The 16,863-nt window shown below is 45.2% G+C and overlaps 1 protein-coding gene across 5 annotated transcripts in view; it reads left to right on the forward strand.

Annotated features, from left to right (window-relative positions):
- The window catches only part of CBX1 (chromobox 1), a 175,259-nt gene that overhangs the window by 105,259 nt on the left and 53,137 nt on the right, over positions 1-16,863 (forward strand). For all 5 annotated transcript variants that reach the window (XM_069634622.1, XM_069634625.1, XM_069634624.1 and 2 more), the window contains one exon: positions 16,151-16,245. In XM_069634622.1, the coding sequence (XP_069490723.1) occupies positions 16,151-16,245 (95 nt within the window). The remainder of the gene's footprint in view (positions 1-16,150; positions 16,246-16,863) is intronic.

Genomic DNA, 16,863 nt, shown 5'->3' on the forward strand with positions numbered 1-16,863 from the left:
GTACTGCCAAAGTGGGCATGTATGGGCACAGCCAGCGTGAAAATGTTTTAATACTGGCATATATTGTAGGCAAAGGCATTGTGGAAATGCTCCTGTGCACTGTTGGTGAATTGCATCTGTTGGATTTTTGGGTTAAAACCATTTGTCTTGCTTTTTAACCTTTTTTTTCACAGAAAGTGGGCTGTATAACGCACCATTTTGAACTAGTAATCAAATATATTTCTCGAGGGCAGAGGGACCCTTCCCTCACCCTGAACCACCTTTTGTTGGTTCGGACTCCCTCGCTACGCTTGCATGTTCTACCAAATTTGTGGTAAATATGTACACCCCTCCAATTAATTTAATCACCATCTGCCAATGGGTGAGTGGCTGTTGGGTGAATGGGCATGCATACAAGGCTGGGGACAGGCGAAGGGCATTGTATCATGGAGGTTTTCTTACATGTTTTGATATTTTTAGGCAAAGTCAACTTGATCAATATTTATACATGGAGGAGGGGCAGGGTTTATTGCACAACAGGGCAGATAGACTGGACATTTTCTTTCTTTGGCAGGGCATTTATTGCTCACATAAGGGACAAGGCCAACATGATTTGTGTTCATACATGGGGAGCTTGGGGGCACTTGTGCAGCCAGCAAGTAAATGTGTTCTTACTTTTACTGGTATGTAGTGCTAAGTCAACACGAGTATTCTTACATGGTGGTGCAGGGGTTGGGCAAGCAATTTGTGGAGCAGTAATGTTTTCTTCTTGCAGCAGGAGAGTTTTACTGACATTAAGGGCAAAGCCAAAAAGAGAATCTTCATATACGGGGATACTGGCAGTGCCAGCATGAACATGTTTTCTTATGGCATCATAACTGCCCTCACACATAGTTGGCTGGTACATTTGGGTGCCGGGACTCGGGAGCCAGGCGCAGCACCCTTGTTTCTACGCCAGGTGAGAGATGTAAGGGTTGATTAAAACACATACTTCCATCTTTCGTCAAGTGCAGTGCATGGCATTTCCTTCCAGCAGCATGATCATCATGCACATTGTACATGCATGCCCTCAGTGTGGTGCAGCCTGTGCTTTGTTTCCAAGCTTGGGGGGCCCTCAGCATGGCTTGCAGGGGGACCCCCACATTTTTTATTACGCCACTGTTGGTCACCTGTCTTGCCTCACAGAAGTGGAGGCCCATCAACTCTCCTGGAGGTCTCGTCATCACCCTGTGCAAGAGGCTTGAGTAGCTCTAGCACCAAAATACATTTTCATCTTGGTACTTTTTCCTTTCCAAAGGTCAATCTGTCTTTTGCAGATTTCCATCCCCTGCAGTGTAATAACCAGTGTCTTAGGTTTACAGGAAATCTGATAAGTTGAGAAGGAAGTGGTGTACAGAAATACCCAAGACAGCATGGTCTTTTTTGATGTACGTTTCTGGCCTCTTGGTTTCCCTTCACCAACTGTATTGCAGATCAAAGGATCTCCATGCTAATGATCCCCTTTCAAGGATTTCCCCCTTTGTGCTGCAGCATCCCTTTATAATACCTGTTCCCAGCTCTATCTAAGCAAGCCAGCCCCTCCACCTGGGTGAGGTATCAGTCCCCACTAGGAGCACAATATGTTTACAGGGTGTACCTACACTCCTATATTAAGGGATCGGCTATAAAGGTGGAATTGGAAAGCCAGGCTGGAGGGATGTAACATATGTCGGTAAATTTCAGTCTTGGCTCATTAATCTAATCCCCTCATCAGTCCTTATATTTGTTTTAATAAGGTGTAGTCTTAAACACTGGCCCTTGTTTAAAAGGGACCGGATCTCTGCCACCAGCTTTGTGAGGTTACCAGTTAATTGAGACCAATTTACCATTGTACAGGTTCGGTTTTTATTCCAAAATCGGCCGTGCGATAGTTATAGAAAAACCTTTTTCGTAGGCAAATTCTTTGGCGGCCACCTTCCTGATGTAGTCAACAATATACATTGTTTCTGATGTTTGTTAATCTGCTTAGAATCACATGCTTTGCATAGTCCGACATCCAGTGGTCACTGCGGAGTACTGCATCTTGTTTTTCGAAAGTCGAAAAGGGGACGTCGACAAAGGCGTGTCTGTAACACTATCCCTATAGTGACGTGTAGCGTACCCAAAATCCCTCACATGTCTACCCAGAATACTGGTCACCTTAAGCGGAGCTTGTAAGAGACATTGCCATTGACTCGACCCTTGGTTGATTTTGTTTGTTAACTCATATCACCTCAAGCCCTCTTTCGACGGCCTTTACACTTCCCGCTGAGACAAGATCTTCGACGGCGGTGGTTTTTGGCTGATGGTGATCCTATCGGCGGTGCCGAACATGTGGCCCGGCCTCACCAGCCTACAGAGTAGGGAGAGTGGGGGACAGGGTGGACATTTCTGTTTCTTCTAGAATGCCTTTCCTTTTCTCCCCACTTTCCTTCCGGTCGTTATCACTGGTTACGTCCTCAGCTATGGAGAGGACTCCTTTTAGATTTTGCCCACGTTGTAAGGGCAAATTTCCGTGGAAGGACAAGCATAAGCGGTGCAACCGCTGCTTACCCCTCGACCACAACGAGGCCGGTTGTGCGGCCTGTAAGCGCCTTCGACCAAAAACTTTGAAGGAACGCAGGGTGAATAGGTGGGCAGCCTACGGAATGTCGAAGGCTGATTCCTCGCCCGCTGCCGCCGCCGAGTGTGACGAGGGGGATGGTGATAACTGCACCTCCGTAACAGATGTTGTTGACCTCTCATCGGAGCGCTCTCACTCAGTCGCATCTTTCCCCGGCCCTGAAAGGCACGGCTCCGGCCCTGCTTATGGGGATGTACACCCCGGCGACGCTGACGGACACAAAGTCACTAAGTACACAACCCATGCCCATTTGTCGAGTAAATCGAAGAAGGCCTCAATGCCAATGAAGACGCCGACACAGCCGGCTGCCTCTACTGACCGTAAGGGTTGGCAGCCCTGCCTGCAGCCACATGCGCACCTAACGACTGGGCCGGCTAGTACGAAGGGCGCTACCACTAAAACATCATCCGTCGAGATGCCTTGGAAGAAGGCGTCCGTCGACTGCAAGGTTCCGGCTCCGCCGAAAACTACTCACGACCAGCCCCCAACAGAGAGGATGGTCAGGGAAAGCATCGCAAGGATAGTCTCCCAGGACTTTCAGAAATGGCTGGTGAAGGAGTCACTGAAGCCTGCTCAAAAGATCAGGGACATGCCGAAACCTAGTGACGGTATGCCAGAACCTCCCCCTAGGTCAAAAGAGATACCTAGACTTACTTCCCCCCACCGTCGGACCCACGGTAAGGGTTCTCAGAGGGCGACAGGGTTATATCTCCTCCACTTTATGGGAGAGATCTCGACACCTAGAAGCGGAGGAGCAAGCCTTTCCGCCACTAGACTGTTCTGGGTCATCCCAATGGATTAGGGAGAGATTTGAATCCTGCATGAACGGGCTGGATAGGTTGGTGTCCACTTCTGAACACACTACACCTAAAAGGCCAAGGGAGGTATTACCTGATGACCCTAGAGCCAAATTCCCTAGACTTTTCGACCCACATGAGGAAGAGCTAGACAAATATGACCTCACTGAAGAGGATCCCCACTTTCAGGAAGAGGATGAGTTCATAAATACTGAGGATATGCAAGACCCTGTAGGGGACTTTGAAGAAGACGCCAACATGTGCGAGCCACAGCCTTGGCAGTCCCCAGGGGCGTCAACGGACCCTGATGCTCTGGATCTGGCCTCTCCACAGACTATGCCTGTCAGAGACCCTTCACCTGTGGACGATCAACCCACATTTAATGCCATGCCACGCAAGGCGGCCGCACACTTTCAAATCGATACAGGGGAGGCTACTCCATAAATCGATTTTGTGGAAAGAATGATCCAAGAAAAGCCACCTGCTAGCCAAGCCATACCTCTACTCGCCTCCATCAAGAGACGCCTCGTTCCCTCTTTATCTACACCTGCCTTAGTTAGAGGTGTAAACCCACGGGTCAAGAAGCTTTTTAGCCCCTAACCCCCAGATCCCTTATATATCAGGGTTCATTCCATACCAGATTTTCTGGTGGTGACCACCACAAGAAAAAGGGTGGGTTTCCGCTGTCCATCAGTGAGGCACCTCTGATAAAGAGGGGGGAAAAAGCTCTATGCTCTAGGGAAAAGGATTACATCCTCTGCAGCTTTCGCCACGCGTATTGCCAACAATACCACTGTGCTGGCTAGTTACGCTGATGCCCAAAGAATACTTTAGATGCTGCGGAAACAGTTGGACGTTCCTTAGTCCAGGGCGTACTCCTTAAAAGACATGCTTGGCTCAGAAACTCAGGTTTCAAGCCAGAAACACAGGCGTTCCTCATCAACAAACCCATTGAGGATTCCAACTTGTTTGGTAAGGCGGTTGATGATGCACTGGAAACGGCTAAGAAGGAGCACAAAACATTAAAGACCCTGGACCAAATCGCGAAACCCCCTAATAAGCGCGGATATGGCAATAGGTGCTTTTTTCGTGGCCAACGACAAACTAAACAGCAATACATCTCAGCCAGCAACTGGTCTTCCCCTCAGGGAACCAGTGGCTATAACATGCAGTATACTTAAAGAGGACAACATTGTGGCAAGGGAAGAGGTCTGGGCCCTACTCCTAGAGGCTCCTCGGCTACCACCACCAAATGACCCGAAGATTCGGATCCCCTCCAATGCATCTCTGGTCGGGGGCCGGTTAATATAATTTCTGCAAGCATGGGAGGGAATTACCACAGACAGTTGGGTACTGTCAACAATAGCCCACGGTTCCTGTATCGAATTCAGCCGGTCCCTGACATACATCCCTCCAAAGGGAAGATGTCTCACACCAGAACACCTTCTCATCCTTCTTCAGGAAGTGGAATTTCTACTGCAAAAAGGAGCCATAGAGGTCATGCCTCTATCACAGGTAAAGGAGGGTATTTATTCAGTGTACTTCCTTGTACCCAAAAAAGATCTAAGCATGCGCCCTGTATTAGATCTGCGCCCAGCGAACAAATTTGTAAAACCTCAAAAGTTTTGGATGGTGACTCTGCAAGAAGTAATCCCCCTGCTCACACAGGAGGATTACATGGCAACACTAGACATGAAAGATGCATACTTTCATATTTCAATGTTGCCAGCGCACTGGAAATACCTCAGGTTCATGATAGAAGGCAAACACTATCAGTTCATAGTGCTACCCTTCGGCATAGCCTCAGCGCCAAGGGTATTCACGGAGGTACTGACAGTGGCAGCGGCACACCTGCGCAGGTTCTCCATTCTAGTCTGTCCTTACCTCGACGACTGGCTCATAACAGGGGATTCTTACGAAACATGCTTCTCAAATACCCAAAAGACTATAGACCTCTTGTTCCACCTGGGCTTCTCCATTAAGTAGAAGAAGTCCAGTCTAGACCCCAGCCAAGTCAAGCAATTCCTAGGGGCTCTAATTCGAACAAAGGACGGCCTTGTCTTCCCCTCCAACGAGAGGGTCCAAAACGTGCTGTTTCAGATCCCTCCATATGTAGCCGGTTGAGAGGTGACGGTACGCAAAGCCATGGGATTGCTAGGAATGATGGCGTCATGTATTTATTTGGTCCCTCACGCGCGCCTGCGCCCAATGCAAGAGTGGCTCAACAGCCAGTGGTGTCAGGCCAGCGGACAATGGGACGATCTAGTGGTTGTCTCGCAAGCCTTGGTTCTCTCGCTGCGGTGGTGGTCGAGCGAAAACCTCGTGTTGAGGAAATCCTTTGCCACCCCCGCAGTGGACGCCACTCTAACCACAGACGCATCCCTCACAGGATGGGGGACTCGCCTATCCCATCATACTGCACACAGAGTTTGGACTCCAAGTGTGGCATCCAAACACATAAACCTCCTGGAATTGTTACTGGTCTTCAAAGCACTGAAGGCTTTTCAGAGACACCTACAAGGAAAGACTGTGCTGATCCTCACAGACAGCACCACGGCCATGTACTACCTGATGATTCTTGCTTCTGCCTGGCGGAGTGCTTTTTCTCTGTCCCCTCCTCTTTTGCCTAGTTGTACATGTTGCAATCCAATGAATTTAACGTCAGCCTTCTTCTCCATTTGATGATATTTCTACCAATGTGCTGCTAAGGGTAAACGTTGGTCCTGGCTCCCTATTTTGGCCAGGTGTTCCCTTACTCGAATTTTCAATTCTCGAATTGTACTTCCTATGTATTCCTTGTTGCATACACATAGTAAACCATATACTATATATTTCGTACGGCAGTTAATTACTTGTTTTATTTGAATTTCTTTGCCATTTTGATCCTTGAAAAGTTCAGTTGCGAGGGGGCACTCACTCTACAGGACTGTCCAAGCTGTCCCAGAACATCTGGAAGTGGGCTCTCAAACACATGTTCCTGTTATCTCAGCATGTACCAGGGGAACTCAATCTTCTGGCAGACGGACTCAGCAGAGACTTCCCTCTACCCACAGAGTATGAATGGTGATTACACGAAGACCTCATCTCCAATGTTTTCGCAGAATGGGGCTTCCCAGAGATCGACCTGTTAGCAACTCTGGAGAACACCCAATGCCAAGATTATGCCTCCAGGTACCCCAAGAACCGCTCCAAGGGGAACGGCCTCTGGATAACATGGTCGGGGAAATTTGTCTACATGTCCCCCCCCCCCCGGTTCGCTCATCTGATGGAGATGTCACTGTCTCCTCCAGTACTACCCTGCATGTACAACATGTTGTCACAGGACAGGGGCGGAATGCTGCATCCATGCCCACAGACCCTGAACCTGGCAGCCTGGCTCCTAAGGTCCTAGAATTTAGACATTTGCAGCTCCCTCAGAGATGCATGGACATTCTCAGGGAGGCTAGGAAACCGAACACTCGTTACTGCTACTCCAGTAAGTGGAAGCGGTTCGTCATCTGGTGTAACTCAAGGAGCATCAACCCTGTTGACTGCTCTCCCACACATATTGTTTTATACATGACTCACTTGCTGGACTCAGGTTTAGTCTTTAATTCTATTAAAGTTCACCTAGCTGCACTCTCCGCCTACACTACATCTCAACATAAGGTGTCGTGGTGGAAGGTTCCAATTATTAAAGCCTTCATGGAGGGAGTTAAAATAATTCACCCTCCTATTTCTAACCCAGCTCCCGGATGGGAACTGAACGTTGTGTTAACCAGGCTAACGGGCTCCCCCTTCGAGCCCATCCATAAAGCAACCCTTAAGGATCTCACTCTGAAGACTGCTTTCTTGATAGTTATCACCTCCATTAGGAGAGGGAGTGCACTACAAGCGCTCTCTATCTTAGATCCCTTTGTAACAGTTCACAAAGATAAGGTGGTTCTACGTACACACCCTAGGTTTGCACCGTAATTCATTTCAAAGTTTCATGTCAACCAGTCTATAGAACTACCAACGTTCTTTCAAAATCCTTCAAACTTGGGGGAGAAGAGCCTACACACACTCTATGTGCGCAGGGCAGTCATGATTTATATGGAAAGAACTCGTCCACTAAGAAAGACTAATCAGTTTTTTGTCTCATTGGCGGCAGGAAGAGTAGGGGATGCAGTCTCCAAATCCACTATCTGTAGATTGATTGTCCAGTGCATCACTCTGTTACACTGGTCCTAAGAGAGAACTGCCCTTCAAGCCTACAGCACACTCTACTCGAGGCACTGGGGCATCCATAGCGTTCATTGCAAATGTTCCCCTAGAGTCCATTTATAAAGCGGCAACCTGGAGTTCTGTACACAGCTTTACAAAACAATATTGTCTAGATGCTCACTCTAGATCTGATTCCCAGGTGGGACAAGCAGTACTAAGACACCTTTTTTCTACTGATCCTTGTCACAACCCACCTCCAACTCCGGGTACTGCTCGCTAGTCTATGCACAGCATGTGATTCTACGCAGATTAACAAACATCAGAAGACACGCATTACTTACCGTAAAAGCATTTCTGATGGTTGTATCTGCTTAGATTCACATGCACCCACCCTTCCTCCCCGCTCGGATGGAAGGAACATAGACGACTTATTACTTTCTTTTTCTGTTCTCACTCATGTTAGTCATAAGGCTCCCTCATGGCAGAAAAAATACAAACAGAGGGACCTCGACGCGTGAGGGATTTTGGGTACACTACACGTCACTATAGGGATAGTGTTACAGACACGCCTATGTTGACGTCCCCTTTTCGACTTTAGAAAAACAAGATGCAATAATCCGCAGTGACCACTGGATGTTGGACTATGCACAGCATGTGAATCTAAGCAGATACAACCATCAGAAATGCTTTTACGGTAAGTAATGCATGTCATATGTATGTGTTGACTGCTAGCACTCTTGCAGCAGGCATACCAGCCAAAAACTGTTTTCAACAATTATTTTTTAAACGTGTAGCCCCATTGCTGATAAAAATTGTTTGTAGAGCCACACTGCGAGATGGGTCAATAGCAGTCTCTATAATGTGAAGGAGTTCCTTTGGCGTCAATTACACTTTTAAAAGAGAACCTACATAAGAAGCTTAATCTATTTCTGCATGTGCACCTTCCCTGCTGTGCATACTTTTATGTGAGGTACTGTGTGGCCTAGCAGCTGCTGGCATTGACAGTTACTGATGCCCAGCCAAAGGTATAGTATATGTAGGGTGTCTTAAAGATGTTGGCAAGTTCAATAATAACCATAATGGCCGACAGGGCCACCTGGGTAGAAACCTGCCAATGCAACTTTGTTAAAACTGAGTGCTGTCTGAAAGTTAAACTATTTAGCAGATCTGACTTTCATGACGGAATCCATTTACTTGAGCTCTGAAATGTCAAGCATGTGAGTTTTCCCCTTAATAAATGGAAACCGGTCACTGTATACTTCTCCAGCATAGGTGTATTTTATTATACATTTCCGATGAATATTCAAAGTGAGAATCCCCAGTGAAAATACATGTATAAATCTATATCAACATTTCTATATACGCGTATATTAAATATTTTTAAGGTCAGTAGGCCTCGTCTTTCCAGCTGCCTCACCCCTGTTAACAGAGCTCTGTTCTATTTGATATTTCTACACAAAAAACGTACTGCACTTGCATGGTTGCAGAGATGTGCTGTAGTGTCATTTTGCAGACATTGCCCTGGGTTGAGTGTTTACTTTTAGATGCAACTAAAAGTGTCTATTCTCCCTTCTGATATTTTAAAGATTGTGCCTTGAAGATTTCTACGTTCACATCCCAAACTGCATGCTCAGGATTGCAATATATCCCTCCTGGAGTAAAGGATGGCACCCACTGTGGCTGGGGTCGGCAAGAGCTTGTTCTTTTGTTTGTTCCTGAGTTATCAAGTGATGAACCTAATTTGGGAAGCAATGGATTGCATTGGGTGCTGGCATGTGAGACGAGTCTTTACAACAGTTAATAGCCTCAACTCTCCACATGCGTGTAGCACTTTTTCTTTCTCCCCAAGAATCAATTTTAACATTTGCTAGTGGAGAGCACAAATTTGAGGGCTGCTTGTAACAAAGCATTTATTACTAGAATACCATTTAGGGTAGTAGGTAATAGTTGGCATTTAACAGGGAATTTAACTTGCTGTTTGTAGAAAACATGTTATTGTGCTGAAAGGTTGGGTGGGCTGTGGAGTATGGTAATTGGGAAGGGATTCTGGGATAGTTGGGCTTTTTAGCATTAGCCTGGATGAGTCTCTACAGGGAAAAACCTGATGCTAAAGTAAATGCAGTCCTAGGTGCTCCGCAGGGTTATCCTTTGCTAAATTCATAACTATTTCTTAAGCGCTTGGTGCCACAATGTACTCTAAAGATGAGCTTTGCCTGGTTTGGCAGGGTGGCTCTTGAGTTAACAATTATACACCAACAAATCAATTTGATGTTCTACAATTGTCAACCCGATGACCAGTGACTCGTCCATAGCAAAGCTGGGTGGATTTGGTGGTATGCAGTCTTTATATCAAAAATTATATACTGAGTCACTTGTATATCTAAACATATACATTGAAAACCCTTTTTATCCAATATGTTCATGGTGGGGTAAAGGGTTCCATTTGTTTTGGCAAACGGTTGGGATGGGTTTTTAGGGGTCAGAAATGGGGGTTAGATTATAAAGTCTTCGAACTCTAATGCAGCCATGCCTAATGGACTTACGAATACCATACTTAAGTCAAATTCGAAACTCTGGTCTTTGGTCCTGACGCACTTGTTTAGGGATTTTCTCAGATCAGGTGCCACACCTAGTTCCTGGAAGGAATCCATAATTGTTCCAACCTTTAAGAAGGGAAATCTGTCTGATCCTAATAACTATCGGCCGATTGCCCTTTTGGACTGTGACAGTAAAATCTTTTCAGCACTACTTCTGGAAAAGTTGGAACTATGGATCAAATAAAATAACATCCTACCTGGGAATCGGTGTGGTTTTAGAAAGGGGCAATCCACACCCAAGACTTATCCTGTCTGTCATAAAAGATGGAACTGGGAGTGAGGTAATAGACTTCTCCAAGGCTTTTGATGTTGTGAATCGAGATTTGCTTTGGGAAAAGCTATGAAAATAGGGCATCACTGCATCTTTACTGGCTATCTTGGCGTATATACGCAAGGGCACTTCTGTAAGGATGCAAATGAACGCTGGGGGATCCCTTACAAGCAAGTTTCCCACATCGAAAGGACTCCTCCAGGGATGTGTATTCGCCCCAACCAAGCTTATACAATCTATACTTGGCGGATCTAAGGAAATGTCCAAAAAGACTGTATCCATTCGTATGAATGGTACAAAAGACTGAAAAAGGCCTGTACCCTTCGTACAAATGGGAAAATACTGACCATGAAGAGCGGGGGTGACCCCTGCTCCCATGTTCGGCATTTTTTGGTGTGGGGGTGTCCCCTGCGTAGGGGACACCCCCTTTGTGAAAAAAAGGGGGGACCCTGCAGCACCGGTTCCCAAGCACGTAAGTGAAGGAAACCGGCATTGCAGAGGGATGTTGGAGACAGCGGCACACAAGGAGGTGTGCTGCCCACAGGCAAGTAGAGGATTGGGGGCAAGGGCAAAGTTTGAAATGTTCAGGGGAGAGAAGTTATTTTCGGAAAAATAACTTTTGGTCTTTTCTCCCTCCAACCCAAATCCAGATTTAAATAACGCTTTGGGAAAGGCAGCCTTGATTCGACCTAAGGTGGATAGGCTGTCCTACGCTGATGACGTGGCACTTATGGCCCGTTCACCCATGAGGCAATAGTAGGGTTAAGAGAATATGCAAAGCCCAATGATCTGATCATTAATTAGAAAAAAGTAACATCATTGTTTGCAAACATCAAAATGAAATTCAGAAGATATAACTGGTCTATCAATAAAACAAGGAGTGTGTGATTTACTTGGGGTTTAATTTATATAGGCTCTCGAGCAGATCACTTGTCATCGATAACATTGAAAAGAAAGTTGACCAAGTGCCTCTGAAATGAGAAGACTGCAAAGAAAATTATGTAATTTCACAATCAAACCTTTGATTCTTTATGTTCGTAATGTTATACCAACGATAATGTTTGGGATGGAAATGGAGGTGCCTGCATATAACATTCCATGGGATAGATTGGAGGGCAGAAAATGAAAGAGGGCATTGGGAATGCCTTCCTACCTCCCCATGGCTCCATTATGCTTCGAATTGGGACTTCTATCGTTAGGATCCACCAGTTAAACCAACATTCTATCTTTGGCTAGAAATATATTGTTGCCCTCGAGAAACTCCCTATATGTTAATCTTTCAAACCGACTGATGGCAAGAGCCTCGCCATTACTAAACAAGATATCAGCAGACTTGATGGGCAACCCAATGAGTGTAAAGAAGGTGCTGAAAGAAAAAGGATTGGATCAGTACCATCTCATGCACAAGAGGATATACATTGCACTCTACCTTTTCATTAATTGACATTCCCCTTGGCCATTTACCAAATTATCTTCAACAACACCCGTGTCCTGCTACAAGAACTAACTTTTTAAGATTAAGATTGAACCTGTTACCAACGGGGAAATTACACTTGCAAGAAGAAAGCAAAAGGACGAGGGAGATATTTACCCTCGGTGTAATTCGGCAGGAAAACAAGAAACCCTCTGGCATACATTGATGGAATGTCCAATGTCTGCACCAATGAGAACACAATATCTCGGTCTATTTTTTTGCACTGTAAATAATTTTACAAATTTGGACGATTTGTGGAACTGCATGTCTGCAAGGTCAGAATTTCTTTTAATATTTCCAAGTTTACAAATAATGGATGAACTAGGTTTACTTCAAAAATTGACTTGATATGAACTCCTGCATATTGTAGAGATGGTAATAGTTTTAAATGGATATCTGCTGTGTATTGACATGAATGTGTGTACTTGAGTAAGATCAAATTTTTGATAAATCACAATAAAAAGACATTAAAAAAAGAAATCCAAAGGATCCCTCCTTCAAGAGCTCCTTAGTCTGAACTCTGCTCCATTGTGACCTCTGCTTTTGCCTCCGGACTCCAGGACTTCTCCTGTAAAGTTGATTACATTCCTGTCGCTTCCGTCATGATGGCTTTCAGTGATGGGGTTCTCTCTCCTTCCTCAATTTTTGCTCATTGTTGGATTCCAACATATGACTCCCTCTTGAGTTTTCACTTTTTCAGACTTCACAAACATGCATGTTTGATCCAATTGTTATATATGTATGTCACCATATAGCGCATAAAAGTAGATCTCAAAATGGCAACTTTCAAAGCTTTACGTACATTTAGTTGCCTTTGTGAGTTTTGCTCTGAAGTTTTGTCATTGGGTGTGGGGGGGAGCAGCGTTGATTTAATGTCATGTTTCCCAGCTGTAATAATACATTTTTAGATGTGATCAATATATTTCTGTCATGTAGCCTCATCCAGATCAGATCCAAATAGTTAAGAGAGTGCAATAAATTGAAGTTCCGAAAAACACGACTTCACATCTCCCTGCAGTAGCCCTTCCTGTCATTTCCAGAGGACAGAATTCAGTCTACAGGCTGCCGACAATAGATCTGCCTGCAGCTAGAGGGCATGGTTTCTTCCTGGTTTCATCATGTTCCTGGCACTCCAACAAAGTGCCTGACATGGCAGGCTCTGCAGCGGCGAGTCTTCTTGCCGGACCACAAGTTCTGGTTTTGTAGGCCTAACTGTTGAATGTTTCAACATCAGAAAATTGACTTTTCTGAAAAAGTGCCACATGCGATAGTGATTTCTACCAGACAGCAGCAAACGTTTTCAACATTGACCTCACTCAAATCACGTTTTGTTTTTGGTAGAAACCCTTTTTCATAAGTTATCGAACTCTGAAGGTACGAGGACCGAGTCAGCCATGAGAGTACTTGAACATGGGGCAAAATTTCTCAAGTTGCCAACTACTAGCTAGCCATAAAAAGTCTCTCAGCTCAATTATATACATACACCCAGCACACACTGCCTTACTTGCCAAAAGTCGAATATTACAAGCCAGTGATTAGTGGCGAGTGCAACATTTGCACCCTGATTTGGATGCGTGTCCTGCAATGTCGACACAGATGTCTTGGTGATGTGCTGAGCTATTTTGCCTGTCATTGCACAACCTGCATCGGGCCAGGTAAAGTACTACAACGCCAAAGTTCATATGTGAACTGTTTCTCAATTAAGAAAAAAGCTTGGAGATATTTCTAGCCGCCCTGGCTCCTTTGCTTCAGATTATATGGAGGGTCTAGAGGCTCCTTCAACCCACCACAAGACCCTCTCCTCCATGGAATTTGAGTTTGGATTTGATTTTGTGTTTAAACCAGGTGTTTGTTTTTTTGTTTTTGTTTATGTTTATGTAGCCAGCTTACAAAACTGCCGTTTTGGTTTCCATCTTGCCTGCTGGGTGAATCCGTGGACGTTTAGCTTTTTTTTTCTTCACCAGAAGAGCCCTACATTCCTTCCATGCAGTGGTTTCTTTATTTAAGTTCATCTGTTCCGTTGTCTTTCCTTTAGGTATCATACTCCTGACTTGGAGAGGATGCTCCGCAAACTGGGTGTTGTCAAGAGCATTGCTCTTCTAACTTTCAAGTCCCAAAAGTAATAGTTGGTTTATCCCCAAAAACAATAGAGGAGAATGTATACGAGAAATGGCCAGTCACCGTGTTTTTTTTTTTTTTTTTTGTTTCAGCAAATATTGCTGGACGATTGCAAGCAAATTCACAAGAATTAAAAGGTTTCCGATGTGACCAAGGTTTCAAAATATAGCTTTTCGTCTGACCTAACCCCAACTACCCATAGTGACTCCATTCTCATGGTATACAGTCTTGGTGGTATTCTTGCTATTGAAGCTGTGGCTCTAGACTGGAAGAGATGTATACGCTTACACTTGGAAGCTGTCATGTTTACTCCCTGGAGCAGTGCATGCATCCCTCTCCCGCTTGAAACATTGGCTTGAGATTGTCTCTATTGCCTTTTTCTTCCCGTGCCTATGTTAACATCCTAACAGTTTAAGAAGTATCTTTTCCTAGATACTGGATATTCTGGGCAAGTGAGCGGGGGATGCAGTGAGATTACTGCATAACAGGCCTGGGTCTACAATGAAAGCATCCAAACATGCACACGCAGTATTTTAAGTGACTTCCCTAGCTAAGGCTATGGGTAGGGAAAGCCTGAAACAGGATGTGTGGCTCATTTTGCGAATTCATATTACACCTGCTAAAGGTAAGTGCAACCTAATGCATGCAACTAATATAGGTAGATGTACCCTGTGTGCCTCCCACTGATTAGTCTCCCCCAAACAGGCTGCTACACAAATATAGCCCTGAGTTTCCATCTCTGCACCCTGGCCGCTCTTTCCCTCCACCCCAGCGTCCAGCAATAGATGCATTCATTTTCCTCTTTCCAACTCTCTCCCTTTGCTGCAGTTGCAAGTTTGTCTGGAGAACAGAACGTTGTACCAAGATCACATGGGGGAAGAATGGTTTGAGGGAGGGGAAGGGTCCTCTGTAAACTTCTAAAAAGACATCTGGTATAAAGTTTGGAAATTGGGTACGCATGCACCTGAGACTTGAACTCGCTCCTAGATTTAATAATTGGAGATGCGCCTTTTCTAGAGTACTCTTAAAGCCATTCTAGCCTGTGGCACTTGCAGCCTCTTTTTCTCGGGAATGCTACATACATAAACATGTCGTCCTATTACATTGACCATTTTTGATCCCACGTGTCTTTGCTCTCCCTTGCATGATACCATAGAGAGGAATGTCGTCTGATTTCCTAACCCCCCTCCACACCTCCAGTCTAACACGCATGCTTCTGTACTGACGCGGGTCATCTAGGATCCCACAGACTTTCGCTCCTCTGCATGCTCCCATACAGACCAGGCGAATCTAGGGACCTGGCTTGCCTGTTACCTGCTGGCATGCTGTCGTACAGACCTACGAATGCCTGGCTTCAGACGGCCTGTTGATCCTATCTAACAACTGCCATTGAGTTCAGTTCCATCCATCCTGTTTCAGGAAGCTGCTGTCCTCCGCCCTTGTGTTCCGTCAGTGTTTCTGCACCACTGCAGCAGATCTGTGGTAACTTTCTGTCATGTATTTACTGCTAGCCCCGGGCATAAATGCAGTGATGAGAGAAGCTGTTCGAAAAGTTAAGTATTTACTTCCACATGCTCTGACACCTGAGACGGTGAGCTACGAGAACTTTGAATTGTATACAAACGCAGTCTGCCTCCGACCATTTTTCAAATCTTAATTCTAATGGTATGTTTTATTTCGCTTCTGTCATGGCCAGTATAGCCTACTATATAATAAGTGGTACAGCCTGTCCAAACCTGTCATTTTTTCACACTGCTAACACTCGACCTGACATGCACTATTTGTGCCAGGAAAGAAGCCATGAAGAGGCTGTAGCGGTTTCCTATAGTTGACTTGGTTTGTGTGGGTGTGTATTTGGGTCTGTGAATAAAAGGGGATTGGTGTTTTGCGTGATATTTACTCCATTGTAGGATTCCTGGAACAGTTGAATACAGTGAACCTCTTTTATTATGTTAAATGTACGTTCTCGTCTTATTGTAATGTTATTGTAATGTTAGGTTTGAATGATTGTGTTTAGTGCAGTATATTTGCCCTCCAAAGAGGGGAACATTTCATCATGGTTTGTCTTTTTATTTATGGCCCTTGTAGGCAGAGAAACCTCGTGGATTTGCAAGAGCTTTGGACCCCGAGAGGATCATTGGTGCCACTGACTCAAGTGGGGAGCTCATGTTCCTTATGAAATGGTGAGACTGTTACTGCTAGATCAGATTGCCTTTGCCCGCGATGTAGCCCTGCCCATTTTCCATACCTGTTCACCGGCATACAAAATCAGCCCCATTTGTTTGTCCACGAGACCCGGTCTCCTTTGCTCATCAACACTTTTTTTGTTGTAGGTTCTTTTTGCCTGAGCTCATCCTGCTTGATGTATTCCTGTGTGCATCCATACTCTTGAGCTCTGATGTTTCACATTCTGGATCCATGTTCTTGTGCTGTGCGGATCCTTGTTTCGCCACTGTTAAGATGGAGTTCTAGAATCTGGCTTGGTGGACCGATTTTTAGGAGGCCACCCTAGTTGGTGAGCAGGGAGCTTTGAAAGCTTAGCCAATAATCCAGCCAACGTAGCATTGGAGAGCAGTCAAGGTTAGGTGTCGGGAGAGTGTAGGAAGGCTCAGGGGCCCTCAATGAGTCCACACAAAATGACGCACAATTCGGCATAGACAGTCCCTAATAAAAATAGTTATTTATTTAGGCCTTTAGGACACACTGAAAAATGAAACTAACTAGTAATATTACTGTGATGCTGGAAATGCATTAGAGGGACAGGGCCTCCCAGTCTTTGTTCTGTACTCCTTTTTCGTGTA

This window comes from Ambystoma mexicanum, chromosome 13 (genome assembly GCF_040938575.1).
Source record: "Ambystoma mexicanum isolate Mex_15411 chromosome 13, UKY_AmexF1_1, whole genome shotgun sequence".
NCBI classification, from domain to species: domain Eukaryota; kingdom Metazoa; phylum Chordata; class Amphibia; order Caudata; family Ambystomatidae; genus Ambystoma; species Ambystoma mexicanum.